The sequence below is a fragment of the Haliotis rufescens genome, unplaced genomic scaffold, assembly GCF_023055435.1.
Source record: "Haliotis rufescens isolate VD_foot unplaced genomic scaffold, xgHalRufe1.0.p SCAF_3, whole genome shotgun sequence".
Taxonomy (NCBI): Eukaryota; Metazoa; Mollusca; class Gastropoda; order Lepetellida; family Haliotidae; genus Haliotis; species Haliotis rufescens.
In genome coordinates, this window is record NW_025964001.1 from 8,818,048 (window position 1) to 8,835,920 (window position 17,873).

Genomic DNA, 17,873 nt, shown 5'->3' on the forward strand with positions numbered 1-17,873 from the left:
GAGATCCTGTGCCCCTATTTGGGTGTCATGAAGGGTTTCTTACTTGTGATATGAGGTATTTGGTGACTCTCTCACTGAGTCGACCCTTCGGGCTGGACAGTATCATCTCTAGCATATCTCCCTTCAGCTTCTCCATCACCACAAAGATCTGCAACACAGGAGGAGGGAGGTGAGGGGGCCAATATCACATCATACCGTCACATGTTTTCGCTCGACATATACCGTATTCGACGAATTAAGCGCTCAGGGCGCTCTCGAAATTAAAAATAGGGGGCTCTTATTAGAATATTATTTTGGTGAAAAAAAACAGAGTTGAAAGATAAATTTTGTGGTTTATGCTGACAGCCTGAAATGTTTATGTACGACAGATATATTTTTCTAGAATTTAATTGCCCATAATTAAGGGTGCATATAACACACGAGTGCGTATTGTACGCGAATAAATAAGTCTTGTGAACATTGATCAATCGGAAGGGGTGCTAATTATGTGGAATGCGGTACTTCCACTGGGACTGGGACTGTTTGTCAACAAGCACTGTCCCACTACCACTCAATTAACATATGCTCAGAATCAAGCTACAATACGTAAGTTATTGATAACATTTAAGAAACATATCAGTTCAGTCAAATCACTAAGACATAACTCACCACTACGAAAAAATCGTATTAAAAAGGTTTTAGTGCTGTCAAAAAAACTGAGGGATGGATCGTCTGCTTGGTGTTGATATCGACTATCAGAAAATCACATGATCATCACATGATAGTCTAGCTAAAAATAAAATGTATGGAAAAGCAGTGGGGCCATCTCTAATACTAGTACTATCTGTGGATATTTTCATGATGTTTTAAGTTAATGTCATGATAGTTTTTATAGATTTTAGGGCTCCATCAGATCAGGGAAGGGCAATTATTTGACATATTCACCAGAAAGCATGGAAAAAGCTTAGAAGGCCGTCATTAGAGGCAAAGGGCTCAAAAGTGCAGCAAGACAGTTTTCTGTGCCCTATTTGTCTCTTCATGACCATCTTTGTGGAAATGTCTCTATTGAATGTGAGATCGGGACCCAATGCATAATTATCCCAAGAGGAAGAACAAAGCATCATATCTCAGGTAGAGATGATGTCTGCTTTTGGGTATGGTTATTCCCGTGCAGAGGTTACTGATTTAGCCACCGATCTTGCCGTCTGCTTAGGGAAGAAACAAAAAGACGACTAGCCTCTTTCACTTCAGTGGTTTTACAGTTTTCTTAAGAGATGGCCAGAAATGAATGTTCAAACTTTGAGTGAGTGAGTGAGTATGTTTTACGCAATATTCAAGCAATATCATGCCGAGGGACACCAGAAATGGGATTCACACATTGTACCCATGTCAGGAATCGAACCTGGGTCTTCAAGTGACAAGTGAGAAGATACTGTAAATCATGAACTTAATGTAGATTGTAAACTTAGAATTCAATGATATGGTAATATGGCCTGATAGCAGTTCGAATGAATGAAACTTAACTTCAACTTCTTGACATGTGATCTAACTTCCATGAAATTAAAGCAGAAAATTCCAAACAATGCATATTTAAATTACATGGGTCCGGTCACCAAAGAAAATTGTACAGGTTCCAAGTGTTGTTACATGGGTTCCTTTGAGCGTGATCCTTTGAGCGTGATCCTTTGAGCGTGATCCTTTGAGCGTGATCCTTTGAGCGTGATCCTTTGAGCGTGATCCTTTGAGCATGATCCTTTGAGCGTGATCCTTTGAGCGTGATCCTTTGAGCGTGATCCTTTGAGCGTAAATAAGCAGTGTCCTCTATTCACTACAATTTAACTGCTGTTGCCGTACTGGACATTTCACAGCATAGGCGAGCAGTGTTTTTCTTGTAATTATAAGATTATTTGAAAAGTTTACCAGGGACAAAGACGTCGTCCAACATGACTATCACAACGGCTTGATCAACATGTGTCAACAAACTGACCACACTGTCCAAATCTAGCGCTCAATTGCATTGTTTATTGGGAGCTTTGTTGGTGTTAGCCTTACACGTTTGGCAGTGTTTCCCCGTGCAGTTAACCTGATATGACAATATACTCCAATATGTCCAGATAAAAAATGTACATACTGTATTCGACGTAATAAGCGCCCAGGGCGCTCTTGAAATTAGAAATAGGTGGCTCTTATTAGAATATTATTTTGGTGTAAAAAAACAAAGTTGAAAGATAAATTTCGTGGTTTATGCTGACAGCCTAAAGTGTGTATGTACGACAGATATATGTTTCCAGAATTTAATTGTCCATAATTAAGGGTGCATATAACACACGAGTGCGTATTATACGCGAAAAAATAAGTCTTGTGTACATTGATCAATTGGAAGGGGTGCTAACTGGGATTAGCAAATGTCACCGTGGGCGCTTATTAGAGCGGGGCGCTTATTATGTCGAATAGGGTATTACTAATGTGTGCAAGGGACACTTGCATTTTTCGCATTAATTTCATGTTCGCATTAATTTCATGATTTACAGTAACAGGACTTTCTACAGATGCAAATTCTACACTGAAAATATAATAATTCTAGGAGGCTTTGTCTACAACACTAAAATGGAAATATCACCAATGCATTATGAAATTCCTACAGCACAAGTAACTATGGTAATCATTGTTCCATGTTGTGCCTACCCTCTCAGGTGTTTCGAACATCTGCTCTAGGTTGACGACCCCCGGATGATGCAAATTCTGTAACCAGGTATACATGGCATAAATTAAATAATTACATCAATATTTTCCATCTACAGTTTTCATGTTTCATATCTCAAACAATCTCCAAACTTCAATCTCTGATCCTCCTCCATTTTATTACTTTCAAATATTTATATCCAGCATCTATATTTCCAACTTATCATATAACCTGTCATAACATATAAACCTGGTGTCTGTACATTGCATTCAGTATCAGCCCATGATACCCATAATGATACTCATATCAACCAATGAGAGCAGTATTGGTACTCGTATCAACCAATGATAGCCATATTGGAACATGAATCAACCAATGATAGCTGTATTGGTACATGTATCAACCAATGATAGCCGTACTCGTATGTGTATCAGCCAATGATAGCCGTATCAACCAATGATAGCCGTATTGGTATGTGTATCAACCAATGATAGCCATATTGGTACGTGTATCAACCAATGATAGCCATACTGGTATGTGTATCAACCAATGAGAGCCGTAGTGGTATGTGTATCAACCAATGATAGCCATATTGGTATGTGTATCAACCAATGATAGCCGTATTGGTACGTTTATCAACCAATGATAGCCGTATTGGTATGCGTATCAACCAATGATAGCCGTATTGGTATGTGTATCAACCAATGATAGCCGTATTGGTACGTGTATCAACCAATGATAGACGTATTGGTATGTGAATCAACCAATAATAGCCGTATTGGTAGTTGTATCAACCAATGATAGCCGTATTGGTAGTTGTATCAACCAATGATAGCCATACTGGTATGTGAATAAACCAACAATAGCCGTATTGGTAGTTGTATCAACCAATGATAGACGTATTGGTACGTGTATCAACCAATGATAGCTGTATTGGTATGTGTATCAACCAATGATAGCCGTATTGGTACGTGTATCAACCAATGATAGCCGTATTGGTACGTGTATCAACCAATAATAGCCGTATTGGTAGTTGTATCAACCAATGATAGCCGTATTGGTACGTGTATCAACCAATGATAGCCATACTGGTATGTGAATCAACCAATAATAGCCGTATTGGTAGTTGTATCAACCAATGATAGCCGTATTGGTACGTGTATCAACCAATGATAGCCATACTGGTATGTGAATCAACCAATAATAGCCGTATTAGTAGTTGTATCAACCAATGATAGCCGTATTGGTACGTGTATCAACCAATGATAGCCATACTGGTATGTGTATCAACCAATGATAGCCGTATTGGTACGTGTATCAACCAATGATAGCCATATTGGTATGTGTATAAACCAATAATAGCCGTATTGGTAGTTGTATCAACCAATGATAGCCGTATTGGTACGTGTATCAACCAATGATAGCCATACTGGTATGTGAATCAACCAATAATAGCCGTATTGGTAGTTGTATCAACCAATGATAGCCGTATTGGTACGTGTATCAACCAATGATAGCCATACTGGTATGTGAATCAACCAATAATAGCCGTATTAGTAGTTGTATCAACCAATGATAGCCGTATTGGTACGTGTATCAACCAATGATAGCCATACTGGTATGTGTATCAACCAATGATAGCCGTATTGGTACGTGTATCAACCAATGATAGCCATATTGGTATGTGTATAAACCAATGATAGCCGTATTGGTACGTGTATCAACCAATTATAGCCATACTGGTATGTGAATCAACCAATGATAGCCGTATTGGTACGTGTATCAACCAATGATAGCCATACTGGTATGTGTATCAACCAATGAGAGCCGTAGTGGTATGTGTATCAACCAATGATAGCCATATTGGTATGTGTATCAACCAATGATAGCCGTATTGGTATGTTTATCAACCAATGATAGCCGTATTGGTATGCGTATCAACCAATGATAGCCGTATTGGTATGTGTATCAACCAATGATAGCCGTATTGGTACGTGTATCAACCAATGATAGACGTATTTGTATGTGAATCAACCAATAATAGCCGTATTGGTAGTTGTATCAACCAATGATAGCCGTATTGGTACGTGTATCAACCAATGATAGCCATACTGGTATGTGAATAAACCAATAATAGCCGTATTGGTAGTTGTATCAACCAATGATAGACGTTTTGGTACGTGTATCAACCAATGATAGCTGTATTGGTATGTGTATCAACCAATGATAGCCGTATTGGTACGTGTATCAACCAATGATAGCCGTATTGGTACGCGTATCAACCAATAATAGCCGTATTGGTAGTTGTATCAACCAATGATAGCCGTATTGGTACGTGTATCAACCAATGATAGCCATACTGGTATGTGAATCAACCAATAATAGCCGTATTGGTAGTTGTATCAACCAATGATAGCCGTATTGGTACGTGTATCAACCAATGATAGCCATACTGGTATGTGAATCAACCAATAATAGCCGTATTAGTAGTTGTATCAACCAATGATAGCCGTATTGGTACGTGTATCAACCAATGATAGCCATACTGGTATGTGTATCAACCAATGATAGCCGTATTGGTACGTGTATCAACCAATGATAGCCATATTGGTATGTGTATAAACCAATGATAGCCGTATTGGTACGTGTATCAACCAATTATAGCCATACTGGTATGTGAATCAACCAATGATAGCCATGTTGGTTGGTTTGTAGTTCTGACAACTGTGAATGCATGGTATTTGTACAACAGAAGGAAAAACGCTATTTTTTCACGTATTTGTAACATTTTTTGTCAGGTATTAGTATCTGCTTTAAACAGTGTGTAGCCTTGGTCAAAAAGAGAGGCCAAGAACACCTCTGCTACCAATCACATCTCACCTGTAATATGGAGACTTCAGTCTTGAGCTGTGCCTCCTGCTTGGTTGGGAATCTCATCTTGTCTATAACCTTGATGGCTACATCCCGATATGTCTTCCGATGTCGGCCTGCACATTCACATACAACTTACTCCTTGATCTCACAACAACATACAACTGTCTTAATTACAACAAATTTAACAATTACGAAAATATAAAACTGAATGATACTATTAACATTAGTAACATTGATGTTGGTGATAGAAGTTTATAGTTCAGTTTGGACGATTGTTGTACAGTACCTCCATAAACTATTCCGAACTGTCCCGATCCAAGGACATCTTCTGGAAATATTTGGTACAGCTGGCTGACATCCGGCTGGAAGAGCAGGTCAGGGATATAATCTGCAGTACATACTCACACCTAGAGCAATGTATCTAAAGCTTACAGAAAAATACTGATGTTTAGGCCATTGTTCCCTTCAATGCACATTCTGTACATCTGACACTACTATCTTGTGAACAGGTGAGTGAGGTGAGGTGAAATTGGGTTTAACGGCGTGTCCAAGTGTGTGTGTGTGTGTGTGTGTGTGTGTGTGTGTGTGTGTGTGTGTGTGTGTGTGTGTGTGTGTGTGTGTGTGTGTGTGTTGTGTGTGTGTGTGTGTGTGTGTGTGTTGTGTGTGTGTGTGTGTGTTGTGTGTGTGTGTGCTTGTACAAGTCCGAACTGATGACGATTTATAGGCACAGTATACTGACTCCGAGCTGACCAGTCCTTGTTTTAGCCCCTTAATGCCATTGTTTCCTTCAATGCTGAGCGCCAGATAGGGTAACAACAAGTACCATATTTTAACGTCTTTTCATATGACGCGACCGGGAACAGGTGAGTGAAGGGAACTACTGTACGCCTAACCTCATCAGTTACATCACCTGCAACATCACCTACATCACCTACAACATCACCGACAACATCACCATCCACATTAGTGTTGTTGCACAAACTAAACCAGGTTGCACTCATAACAGAACCTATAAACTATAGTTGAATATAAGTAGAAAAATATAAGGTCTTTTAAAGGCATTCTTACTAATTTTGTTTTCCTTACATGTACATACATATGCTCTCTGCCTCATGGCATTCATTCACCTGATGAAGGAGTAGGCATGTACTCCGAAACGTTGTGTTCCTCATAATAAAGAAGTTGACATCCATATATTATCTTCCTTGGAAAGATAATCTCAGATCCCAGATCAGTGTCAGTAGTATACTGAAGTTTTCAGTTCACTGACAAGATCACTTTGAACCGAAATACAAAACCATCCAATACATTCCCTTGCTTTCTTGTCATCATAAGATTAATCGGAATTTATAACCAGCATCTGCAGTAACGGCATCATTTCAGCATAATCTGTGAATGTCACTTCTTTCATGAACCCCAACATTATTCAACCTTATTGATTTACAACCAGTTCTAAATGTATAATTGTGAAGTGCCCACAGTTTGATGACATCAAACCTTAGGAACAATGACAAATTTCACATAGGTGAGGTCAAACGGGGTTTAACATCGCGTTCAATATTATACCACTACATAGTCACGTGTATGCACGTGTGTGGCTGCTTGTACTAGTCCGGACTGATGCCGATTTTAAAGTGCTACCACTGAGATACCATGCTGCAGTACAACATAAATACCCCACTCAGACACGGTATACTGACTTGGAGCCGACCAGTCCTTAATGCCGAGAGCCAGGCAGGGTATCAAAAAGTACCATCTTTTAACGTCTTTTGGTATGACGCGGCCGGGGAGTGTGTGTGTGTGTGTGTGCATAATATGTTTAGAGATCTCCACAGGGATTGTGCTTCAAGTTACTCAATACTCAAGAATTTTAATAACATTGTTTCACGATGTACAGTACCGGTTTCTGTGATGCGGTTCCATCGGTGCCATTGTTCTGGTTCTCACCTGGAAGACAACGGAACATTCACCTTCAAATTTGTATTAGAGCTACTCCACATAATGGCTGTTGTTTTATAATTACTGGACACCAATCACAATTACAACTTCAGAACAGACCTCCTTCCTTTCTGCATTGTCTGTTGATTCTTTCAGTTATTAAATATACCGTGTTCTACTGTATATCACAGCGTGTCACCTCAATCTAGGAGGAAAGCCATAAGTGACACAGTCCTCAGATGAAACCCAGGAGCACGGGTATGGTGCTAACAGACCAAGAAATGTAACATGATTGGAACGAACTGGGATTCGAACCCACAATCTTAGGTTTCTGGCATGCTCAAGGGATGCAACTCTGCACAGCAAATTGCAGAGCCTTAGACAACTGGGTCACCTGTGTCCACTCTATAAATGAAACGCTAGTGCTGAGTCTTGATCAGAAGTAACAAATCAGTGATTGGTCCCGTCCTAACTGGCTGATCATCAATGAACTAACTATTATTTATTTATTTATTTATTTATATTTTGACACTTAACGATGATCATACTAACAAAATGAATCATGCAGAGTTATTTTGATTCTTGTTGATCACATAAAACCACTTATTTCCATTTTTTGTTGTATCCACTGAGAAATAAAAAAGAGTGAGTTTGGTTTAACGCCGCTTTTAACATTATTCCAGTTATATCACGGCGTGTCAGCTTAATGTGGGAGGAAAGCCCAAAGTGATGCAGGTCTCAGATGTTTACCACTTCGGTGAAACCCACGAGCACGGGTATGGTGCTTATAAACCTAGAAACATTATCGGGGCGAACCAGGATTCGAACCCACAATCATAGGTTTCTGGCGTGGCCAATGGACGCAACTCTGCACAGCGAATCACGGCGCCTTAGAAGACTGGGCCACCCGTGCCCCCTCACGTAGATCAAGTGTTGAATACTTTATAACAGTCTATTCATAACATATTCATATTAGGTAAGAAAACTAGTGCCCCCGAGAAATAAAAGAGGAAAAATGACACTTTGTCTCATGTACAAAGTAGCCGCCTGAAACGAATCAATGATGAGGATTGTTTTACTAAGTAAAGAGGAAAACCATCTCCATTTTAGACCAAGAAAATGTGTTCAATTACTTAGGCTGTTTCAAGTAACAAATCTATGATGTTCCAAGTAATTGCCACAGCACATCATGTGTAGGTTTTCATTATAATAAACATGGTGGGAAGAAACACAGACTTTGTGAAAGTGAACACATTCAAGGCTGCCCAAACCCTTCTAACTCTACAACACATTAGCGGGAATATAATCCTAGGTTTCATCTTGCACCTAACACAGGGGCAGTATTTCACATGAAATGTTAGATGAATGTCAATTGGGATTTACCATTGAAACCATTGTGTTGTCTATTAGAAATTAAATATCAGTCTGATTTGCACACGAGAAAGTTATCAATAGAAAACACCATGACTCATTTAGTGCTTCATAAACAACAACAATATGGATGGTTATTAAGGACTGGATTTTTATGAGCATGCAAGTAATCATCAAGGTCATTATTGAGTCAATGTTCGTAGGACAAGTTTCATTACTCTAGCACTGGGTGTGACATGTGCATACATGTAATACTTCCCGATCTATTCAGGACCCAACCCTGCCTATACAGAACGTATATCTCACCACCATCCCTTCCTATATAGAACATATATCTCACCTACCAGCCCTGCCTAAATAGAATGTATATCTCACCTCCCACCCCTGCCTATACATAACATATATCTCACTTCACACCCCTGCCTATATAGAACGTATATCTCACCTCTCACCCCTGCCCATACAGAATATGTATCTCACCTCCCAGCCCTGCCTAAATAGAATGTATATCTCACCTCACACCCCTGCCTATACATAACATATATCTCACCTCCCAGCCCTGCCTAAATAGAACGTATATATCTCACCTCCCACCCCTGCCTATACATAACATATATCTCACCTCCCAGCCCTGCCTAAATAGAATGTATATCTCACCTCACACCCCTGCCTATATATAACATATATCTCACCTCCCAGCCCTGCCTAAATAGAACGTATATATCTCACCTCCCACCCCTGCCTATACATAACATATATCTCACCTCCCAGCCTTGCCTAAATAGAATGTATATCTCACCTCCCACCCCTGCCTATACATAACATCTACCTCACCTCCCAGCCCTGCCTATATAGAACATATATCTCACCTCTCACCCCTGCCCACACAGAACATGTATCTCACCTCCCAGCCCTGCCTAAATAGAATCTATATCTCACCTCCCAACCCTGCCTAAATAGAATGTATATCTCACCTCCCACCCCTGCCTATACATAACATATATCTCACTTCACACCCCTGCCTATATAGAACGTATATCTCACCTCCCACCCCTGCCCATACAGAACATGTATCTCACCTACCAGCCCTGCCTAAATAGAACGTATATCTCACCTCCCACCCCTGACCATACAGAAAGTATATTCCACCTTCCACCCCTGCCAATATAAAACATGTCTCACCTCCCACCCCCGCCTAAATAGAATGTATATCTCACCTCCCAGCCCTGCCAATATAAAACATATATCTCACCTACCAGCCCTGCCTAAATAGAATGTATATCTCACCTCCCAGCCCTGCCAATATAAAACATATATCTCACCTCCCACCCCTGCCTAAATAGAATGTATATCTCACCTCCCAGCCCTGCCAATATAAAACATATATCTCACCTCCCACCCCTGCCTAAATAGAATGTATATCTCACCTTCCACCCCTGCCAATATAGAATGTATATCTCACCTCCCACCCCCGCCTAAATAGAATGTATATCTCACCTTCCACCCCTGCCAATATAGAACGTATATCTCACCTCCAACCCCTGCCTATATAGAACGTATATCTCACCTCCCACCCCTGCCTATATAGAACGTATATCTCACCTCCAACCCCTGCCTATATAGAATGTATATCTCACCTCCAACCCCTGCCTATACAGAATGTATATCTCACCTCCCACCCCTGCCTATATAGAACGTATATCTCACCTCCAACCCCTGCCTATATAGAACGTATATCTCACCTCCCACCCCTGCCAATATAGAATGTATATCTCACCTCCAACCCCTGCCTATATAGAACGTATATCTCACCTCCAACCCCTGCCTATATAGAACGTATATCTCACCTCCCACCCCTGCCAATATAGAATGTATATCTCACCTCCAACCCCTGCCTATATAGAACGTATATCTCACCTCCAACCCCTGCCTATATAGAACGTATATCTCACCTCCCACCCCTGCCTATATAGAACGTATATCTCACCTCCAACCCCTGCCTATATAGAACGTATATCTCACCTCCAACCCCTGCCTATATAGAACGTATATCTCACCTCCCACCCCTGCCTATATAGAACGTATATCTCACCTCCCACCCCTGCCTATATAGAACGTATATCTCACCTCCCACCCCTGCCAATATAGAATGTATATCTCACCTCCCACCCCTGCCAATATAGAATGTATATCTCACCTCCAACCCCTGCCTATATAGAACGTATATCTCACCTCCCACCATGCTCATGACACTGGAGGTTGGTGTTACAGGCATCAAGGCTTGTCTCAGTGCCTGCTCCCAGTGTTTGGCCTGCTCCAGTCCGATGCCACTCTCCGTCGATGATACAATGTTGTTCTCCTGATGTCCAAATGTTGGGTCTTCCCCAATGCAGTAGATAGCATTCGATGTTCGGATCTCGAAGACATGTGGTGGTCGGGCGGGGTCAATATGTTTAGATTTAGCAGGTTCTACCCCCTCAATGCTGTTCAGTTGAATCTCCTAGAAACAAATACCCTCAACACATCAGGCATAAATGAGCCAAGATCTAATGTTGCATAAGACATCAGTGTAAAAAAATAAGCCTAAAAGTGAGTGAGTGATTGAGTGAGTTTGGTTTCATGCCGCTTTTAACAGTTTTCCAGTTATATCACGGCGTGTCAGTTTAATGTGGGAGGAAAGCCAGAAGTGATGCAGGTCTCAGACGTTTACCACTTCGGTGAAATCCACGAGCACGGTACTGGTGCTGACAAACCTAGAAACGTACTCGGGGTGAACTGGGATTCGAACCCACAATCATAGGTTTCTGGCGTGACCAAGGGATGCAACTCTGCACAGAGAATCGCGGCGCCTTAGACGACTGGGTCACCCGTGCCCCCAGCCTGAAAGTAATGGGGTAGGGGGACTCCAGATTCCAATAATAAAGCAACAAACCTCAAGGACCCCCAGACAAAACAAGGCAACATTTTGGACATTAGGAGATGAATACTGTGGAAAGTGTAACATACAACAGTGGTGGAATCCATCTCTGATCTTGACAGTTAATCAATTGTCAGTATTTCGTAGGCTGGTCCTGGGGTGCTTTAGGAGTTCTCAAAGAGTATTTAAATCAAGGAACCCCTTCAATCATTAACACAGGTCTTAAACATTTACCACTTTGGTGAAACCCAGAAGTATGAGTATTATGCTGACAAACCAAGGATCAAAATCTCGAGGAATCTAGGCTAAAACCCCAAAATTATCAGATCCTTGCATGGCTAAGGGACAAAACTCTGCACAGGGAATTACGGGGTATCTGTTCCTACATGTAGTGCATGTATTCCTGTATAAATCATCTATACAGCCAATGGAAAGACCGTTCAACAGGTGACTCTTACCTTGAAGTACCTTGAGGTATTTTCATTCATAAACATGGTAATAACTTTTGTGTCGAGTCTCCAATAATGTCGCTTTCTCTGCAAGAAAAAGGTGGGTTTTTAACACAACATTTCCTTCACATATACCCCTGAACACACTAACATCATAGCTCCATTTCAATTAATATATAATTAAAGATATATGAATAATACAGTGAAATCCATCTGCTGTAACAGTAGATATGACTGATGTTCAACAGAAGTCCAATTTGTCACCATGAGCACATCAGGAACAGCTCTTGACATTTATTCTGTTCTTATTAAAGATGAAATTTGTAGTTGACATGATGGTGTTCACTGAAGAAGGGACAACAGATAACACAGTAATATACATTCCATTTCTTTCCGTGTAAGATTTTATTGTATTTAGTATTATAACAATCAAATTTAACAAAAGACAAAAGGGTTTCCCACATTGGGGAGTCAAACCCAGATCATTAGTGTGACAAGTCAACACCCTTACCACTTAGCTACACTAAAATCACCAATACGTATGTTCAAATCAGTTACGATTATGATACAGAGATGACGTAATTTCCGATTCGGAGGTCACCATTCTGGTAGCTTGTACAGTGTAACGTCCACTAACTAACATGTCGAAACCTATATGTCTCCTAGATCTATGATTCCAGACGTGAGTCAGCGATCTGCCAACCTCCAGCAGAAAAGGAATTAAATGGCCAACTCATCTTGTCATTTAGGACTTCCTGGAATAGTCACAGCCCCCACCCCCTCCAAAAGTAAAGGGAGGAGAGTTACTGGATTACTACCACCCTTGTGACAACAGGTCCTTCAAGATCAAGTTGTATGTCACACAAGTAGAAGTTAGAACACATATTGTAGGATTTCCATTAACAGCTAGCCACCACTTGTTCAATGAATACAGAATTCCATGTAGTCAGATTTGTAGTTAGAGCTTTAATCTCATGAGTTCTGTAACTTCCCCATGTTGGTGTAGAGAGATGTGCCTGGTCAGAATAGTCGTCTCATATGGTGGTTTTGAGCCATCCTGCCTTTTTAGGACTTACAGTATCTAGCCACCATAATGTCAGACTCATTGACCATAAAATCACACTTTTTAAAACCCAGAACTACATTTCCTAAAAATTTCATAGTGCCTAACTTTCAATAAGGTCAAACTTGCAATACCACCACAATCTGTGTGTCAAGGGTATCTATGAGTGGTGGCTGCTGGAGGGTTCCGAGCCTAACTATGATGGACTGCATTGATGGAGTTGGCTTCTACTTTTTCTTCAAAATAATCTTCTCCGAGGTCCACCCACTTCTGCCAATGTTACTGGAGTGCCTGGATCCCACTGGAAGAAGTCTTCCTTCTGGTGGTGTGAAAAAAAGTCCTCCACAGCAGAAATGATGTCATCATCATTTGCATAATGCTTGCAAGTTATGGAACATATCTTCAGCAGGTTTTCCAAGATGTTTAGCCTTGACTAAGAAGATTGTCATAATAGGACCTCGTATTGTCCAATTAATGGTCTGACCTTTTGGGAGGTAGTCTACCAGTAGGATTACTTTGGAATCCCAGACGTTTGAAGCCATTGTCAGCTGTTGGAACAGACTTTGCCTTCTTTGGAGAAGGTGTTAGATGTTTCTACTGCTCTTATTGTTGCTTAGTTGCTGACTGATAGTGGTGAACCCAAGCCCCTTCAACAACATCATCTTGGTCTGCTTTCAAAACAATATACTTTTTGAATACACAATGCCATTTAGAAAGTGGTCAAATGTAACAAACGTTATATTTGGGATAACACTTTCTTAGTAAAGTACAGATTCTCGTACTTTTTTGGGTTGAGTAATATATTGGCTAGTGAACAATCCCAATTAGCACCCCTTCCGATCGATCAATGTACAAAAGACTTATTTATTCGCGTAAAATACGCACTCGTGTGTTATATGCACCCTTAATTATGGGCAATTAAATTCTTGAAAAATATATCTGTCGCATATAAACATTTCAGGCTGTCAGCATAAACCACGAAATTTATCTTTCAACTCTCTTTTTTTCACCAAAATAATATTCTGATAAGAGCCCCTTCTTTCTAATTTTGAGAGCGCCCTGGGCGCTTATTACGTCGAATACGGTATATCATGTAATTTATCAACATTTTCCTTTGTGGTGGCAGTTGAAGGTTTTCTTGACCTTGGATCTTCTCTTCTTGAACTCTGCTGCCCACAGTGGCAAAGGAGGGAGCATCATCCCCTCAAGTTGATTCCATATCTGTTAGCCCTTTCAGTTGGAGATACTTGATGACAGTGCAGCAGCCAGTTTTGTCCACTTTCTTCAACAGGGAATACCTGGTCACTTTGAAGTCTGAAGAAATGCTGCCAGGGTCTGAACTGGTTTAAATTCAGCCAGTAAACATGGATGGTGTTGTCCCAAATACATGAAAGATGGTAAAGGTGTACCCTGCATCAGGCACCTCTTGTACTTACAACATGATCCCTGTTGGTGAAGTGCACCATCCACCCCTCTTTGATGATCTTGGACCCGGTCCGCTTGGTGTTTTTGACGGACTGTACCACTCTCATCAGGGGGATGTTGCTGCTCTGGGTGGGACTGCACACAACAGATAATCAGTGAGTTCACACTTGAGTCACAATGTTTTATAGCAATCAGACATTCAGATAACACTGACAAATCATCAAATATTATACTATTGTTACCTAAGTAATAATTTTCAAATACTAGGTATATGTGATATTTATGTCAGGCGCTATGAATGTGTGAGTGAGTATGGTTTTACGCCGCTTTAAGCAATATTCCAGCAATATTTGATCAAAGGACACTAGAAATGGCATTCACAATGTTCCCATGCGGAGAATCGAAGCCAGGTTGGAATGGCGGGTGACCGTCTTAACCACTACACCCCAACACTGCCATCATATCACGAAGATCAGTGAGTGAGTGACTTTGGTTTAACACCGCTTTTAACATTATTCCAGTTATATCAGCTTAATGTGGGAGGAAAGCCCGAAGTGATGTAGGTTTCGGACGTTAACCACTTCGGTGAAACCCACGAGCACGGGTATGGTGCTGACAAACCTAGAAACATAATCGGGGCGAACCGGGATTCGAACCCACAATCATAGGTTTCTGGCGTGCCCAAGGGACACAACTCTGCACAGCGAATCGTGGCGCCTTAGACGACTGGGCCACCCATGCCCCCTCACGTAGATCAAGCGTTGAATACTTTATAACAGTCTATTCATAACATATTCATATTAGGTAAGAAAACTAGTAACACTTTCAATGTGTCTATGAGTCGAATAGTGACTGTGTCTGTTTCCAGGACATGTTGGCCTACTCTAAAACCTGAGGCACATGTGCTTGTTTTTGAAATGCCTAGTAACCACAGATAATTTATACTTCATATCTTGTTGTGGGTGTAACTATTCATTATAAGAAATACTGAAATTCAATTTTAGTACTTAGTTTATGGAACTGCCTACCCAAAATTGCATGTTGAATAACGTTTTGAGACACATACTTTTTTTAATTCCTTCCAAGTCTGTTCAACAACAAAAATATTGGATAATGAAATTATTAAACGGTCATTAATAATGTTTTATTTCACTTTCCATAAGTTTAACCCAACAGACAATTGTTAGAGATAATGTTTTAAAAACTGATAAAAAAAGCGTAAAATATATACACTGTATATTGCCATTAATAAGGCGAGTTTTTCGTACCTAGAACTCAGGGGGTTTCAAGGGGTTTCAACCCCATACACAGGGTAGACAAGTGTTGTTGGTTTTTACCCTAACACAAAGACATTAACATGAGTACGGAACACTGGAAATGCCATATCAAGAAATCTGGGTATATGTGGCATATGGGACATAAAAGAAATGACAAATAATGTCGGGCCTGGGTATCCTATACCACTGACCTGAGTATCCTATACCACCGGCCTGAGTATCCTATACCACTGACCTGAGAGGGGGCTTCTGTTGCCCATCTTCATTTTCCTCAAATTCCTGTTGGCAGTTTTCGTCACCATGAGTTGAGAACTCATCTTGGTCACCTTCGGCAATGTCTGGCTCAATCAAGCTCTCAGTCTCTGATTGACACAAAGATAAAACACATATGATAATTAACAAATAATCTGCACGTAATAGGTAAAAGGATTAGAGGATGTCTTCATCAAACAACATTCTTTATATGCTACTTCCCTCCAAACTAATTTTATGCCTGCTGGCTTTGTCCAAAATTAAATAACTTATTTCTGTTTATCTTCAATCAGCTTTCCACATTCTCCCTGAAAATGTCATTTCATTTTGTTAGGTCATCAAGGTTCAACATGATTTTCCACTTATCATCAAAGACATTTATAATTCCTTGGGTTTGTGGTCTACTCAAATCTTAGTTAAGTTTTATTCACTTCAACACAGATGAAAGCTTCACAAACTCATCAATCATCACTCCTAAAGATTTGCATTTCAAAGATGAAAAAAGAAAATACAATCTGAAACAATGCTTCACTGAATCTGTCTATAACCTGTAAACTGGTTCAATCACTAGTTCCAACATTTCAAAATGTACAGAATCTGTAAGTTGTATTGACAGAATTGTCATCAAAAATGATGAAAAGAATTATCAATAACTGTCGAAATATTTATCTGGAAAGATAACACAGGATGGAGAACAGCCCATATTTTGTTTGTTTGTTGTTTACACCGCACTCAGCAATATTCCAGCTATATGACGGCAGTCTGTAAATAATTGAATCTTGCCCAGACAATCCAGTGATTGACATCATGAGCATCGACCCACGCAATTGGGATACAATGACATGCATCAACCAAGTCAGCGAGCCTGACCACCCGATCCCATTAGTCGCCTCTTAAGACAAGCATGGGTTGATGAAAACCAATTCTAACCCGGATCTTTAGTGGTTGAGACCACACTATTGCTGGAACAAGCTTTGACCAGTTGAGTTAAGACATTAGTTGTTTTATAATGTGCCCATATCCCATTAACAGTATTTAACACGTAGCATTTAAGTCATATAAGATACTACTTTCCTGAAGTGTATCAAACATCACCCAAACTAAAAGGATGATTTTACTCAAATTTAAAAATGATAAAAATATAAAACATACACATGTGACACAAATAAAGAAAACTCTTGTTAGCCTTAATACAAAGAACACATAATTCAAATAATAACACAACTACACAAGTAAAGCAGACTGGACAACAAGATTAAAAGATTTGCTGGCAACACTAGCAGTGACCGGCAGTGTATGATGTCAGGTATTGATGAGGATGCAGACAGGTAGGTGAGCTGTAGCAAGAGCTGTTAGCTGGTCGTTAGTGCTTCACAAATAAGCAAAAGGTAGTGTAGACAGTCAGTACCAGTAAACAACATCGACTGCTGCAATGTGTTAATACTGCCAAAGGAAATAATAAGTAAAAAGATGCTTTTATTGTTTCAGTATCATCATGAATGAAAGAGATGGTCAATGAAATCTTGATATCTTTAGATAACCTGTTGTTTTTCTTTTTTAATCATCATTACATGACTAACTATACACTTAAAATGAACTTATTTATTCATAACATGTGGCCCTGAAACATGTGCCAGAAGTTTAG

The 17,873-nt window shown here is 40.1% G+C and overlaps 1 protein-coding gene across 5 annotated transcripts in view; it reads right to left on the minus strand.

Moving 5' to 3' along the window:
• The window catches only part of LOC124140921 (serine/threonine-protein kinase D3-like), a 143,018-nt gene that overhangs the window by 13,720 nt on the left and 111,425 nt on the right, over positions 1 to 17,873 (minus strand). For all 5 annotated transcript variants that reach the window (XM_046508759.2, XM_046508757.2, XM_046508761.2 and 2 more), the window contains 9 exons: positions 16,212 to 16,338; positions 14,711 to 14,834; positions 12,221 to 12,298; positions 11,078 to 11,345; positions 7,437 to 7,483; positions 5,823 to 5,898; positions 5,543 to 5,649; positions 2,665 to 2,721; positions 44 to 148 (listed from right to left, as the gene is read on the minus strand). In XM_046508759.2, the coding sequence (XP_046364715.1) occupies positions 44 to 148; positions 2,665 to 2,721; positions 5,543 to 5,649; positions 5,823 to 5,898; positions 7,437 to 7,483; positions 11,078 to 11,345; positions 12,221 to 12,298; positions 14,711 to 14,834; positions 16,212 to 16,338 (989 nt within the window). The remainder of the gene's footprint in view (positions 1 to 43; positions 149 to 2,664; positions 2,722 to 5,542; positions 5,650 to 5,822; positions 5,899 to 7,436; positions 7,484 to 11,077; positions 11,346 to 12,220; positions 12,299 to 14,710; positions 14,835 to 16,211; positions 16,339 to 17,873) is intronic.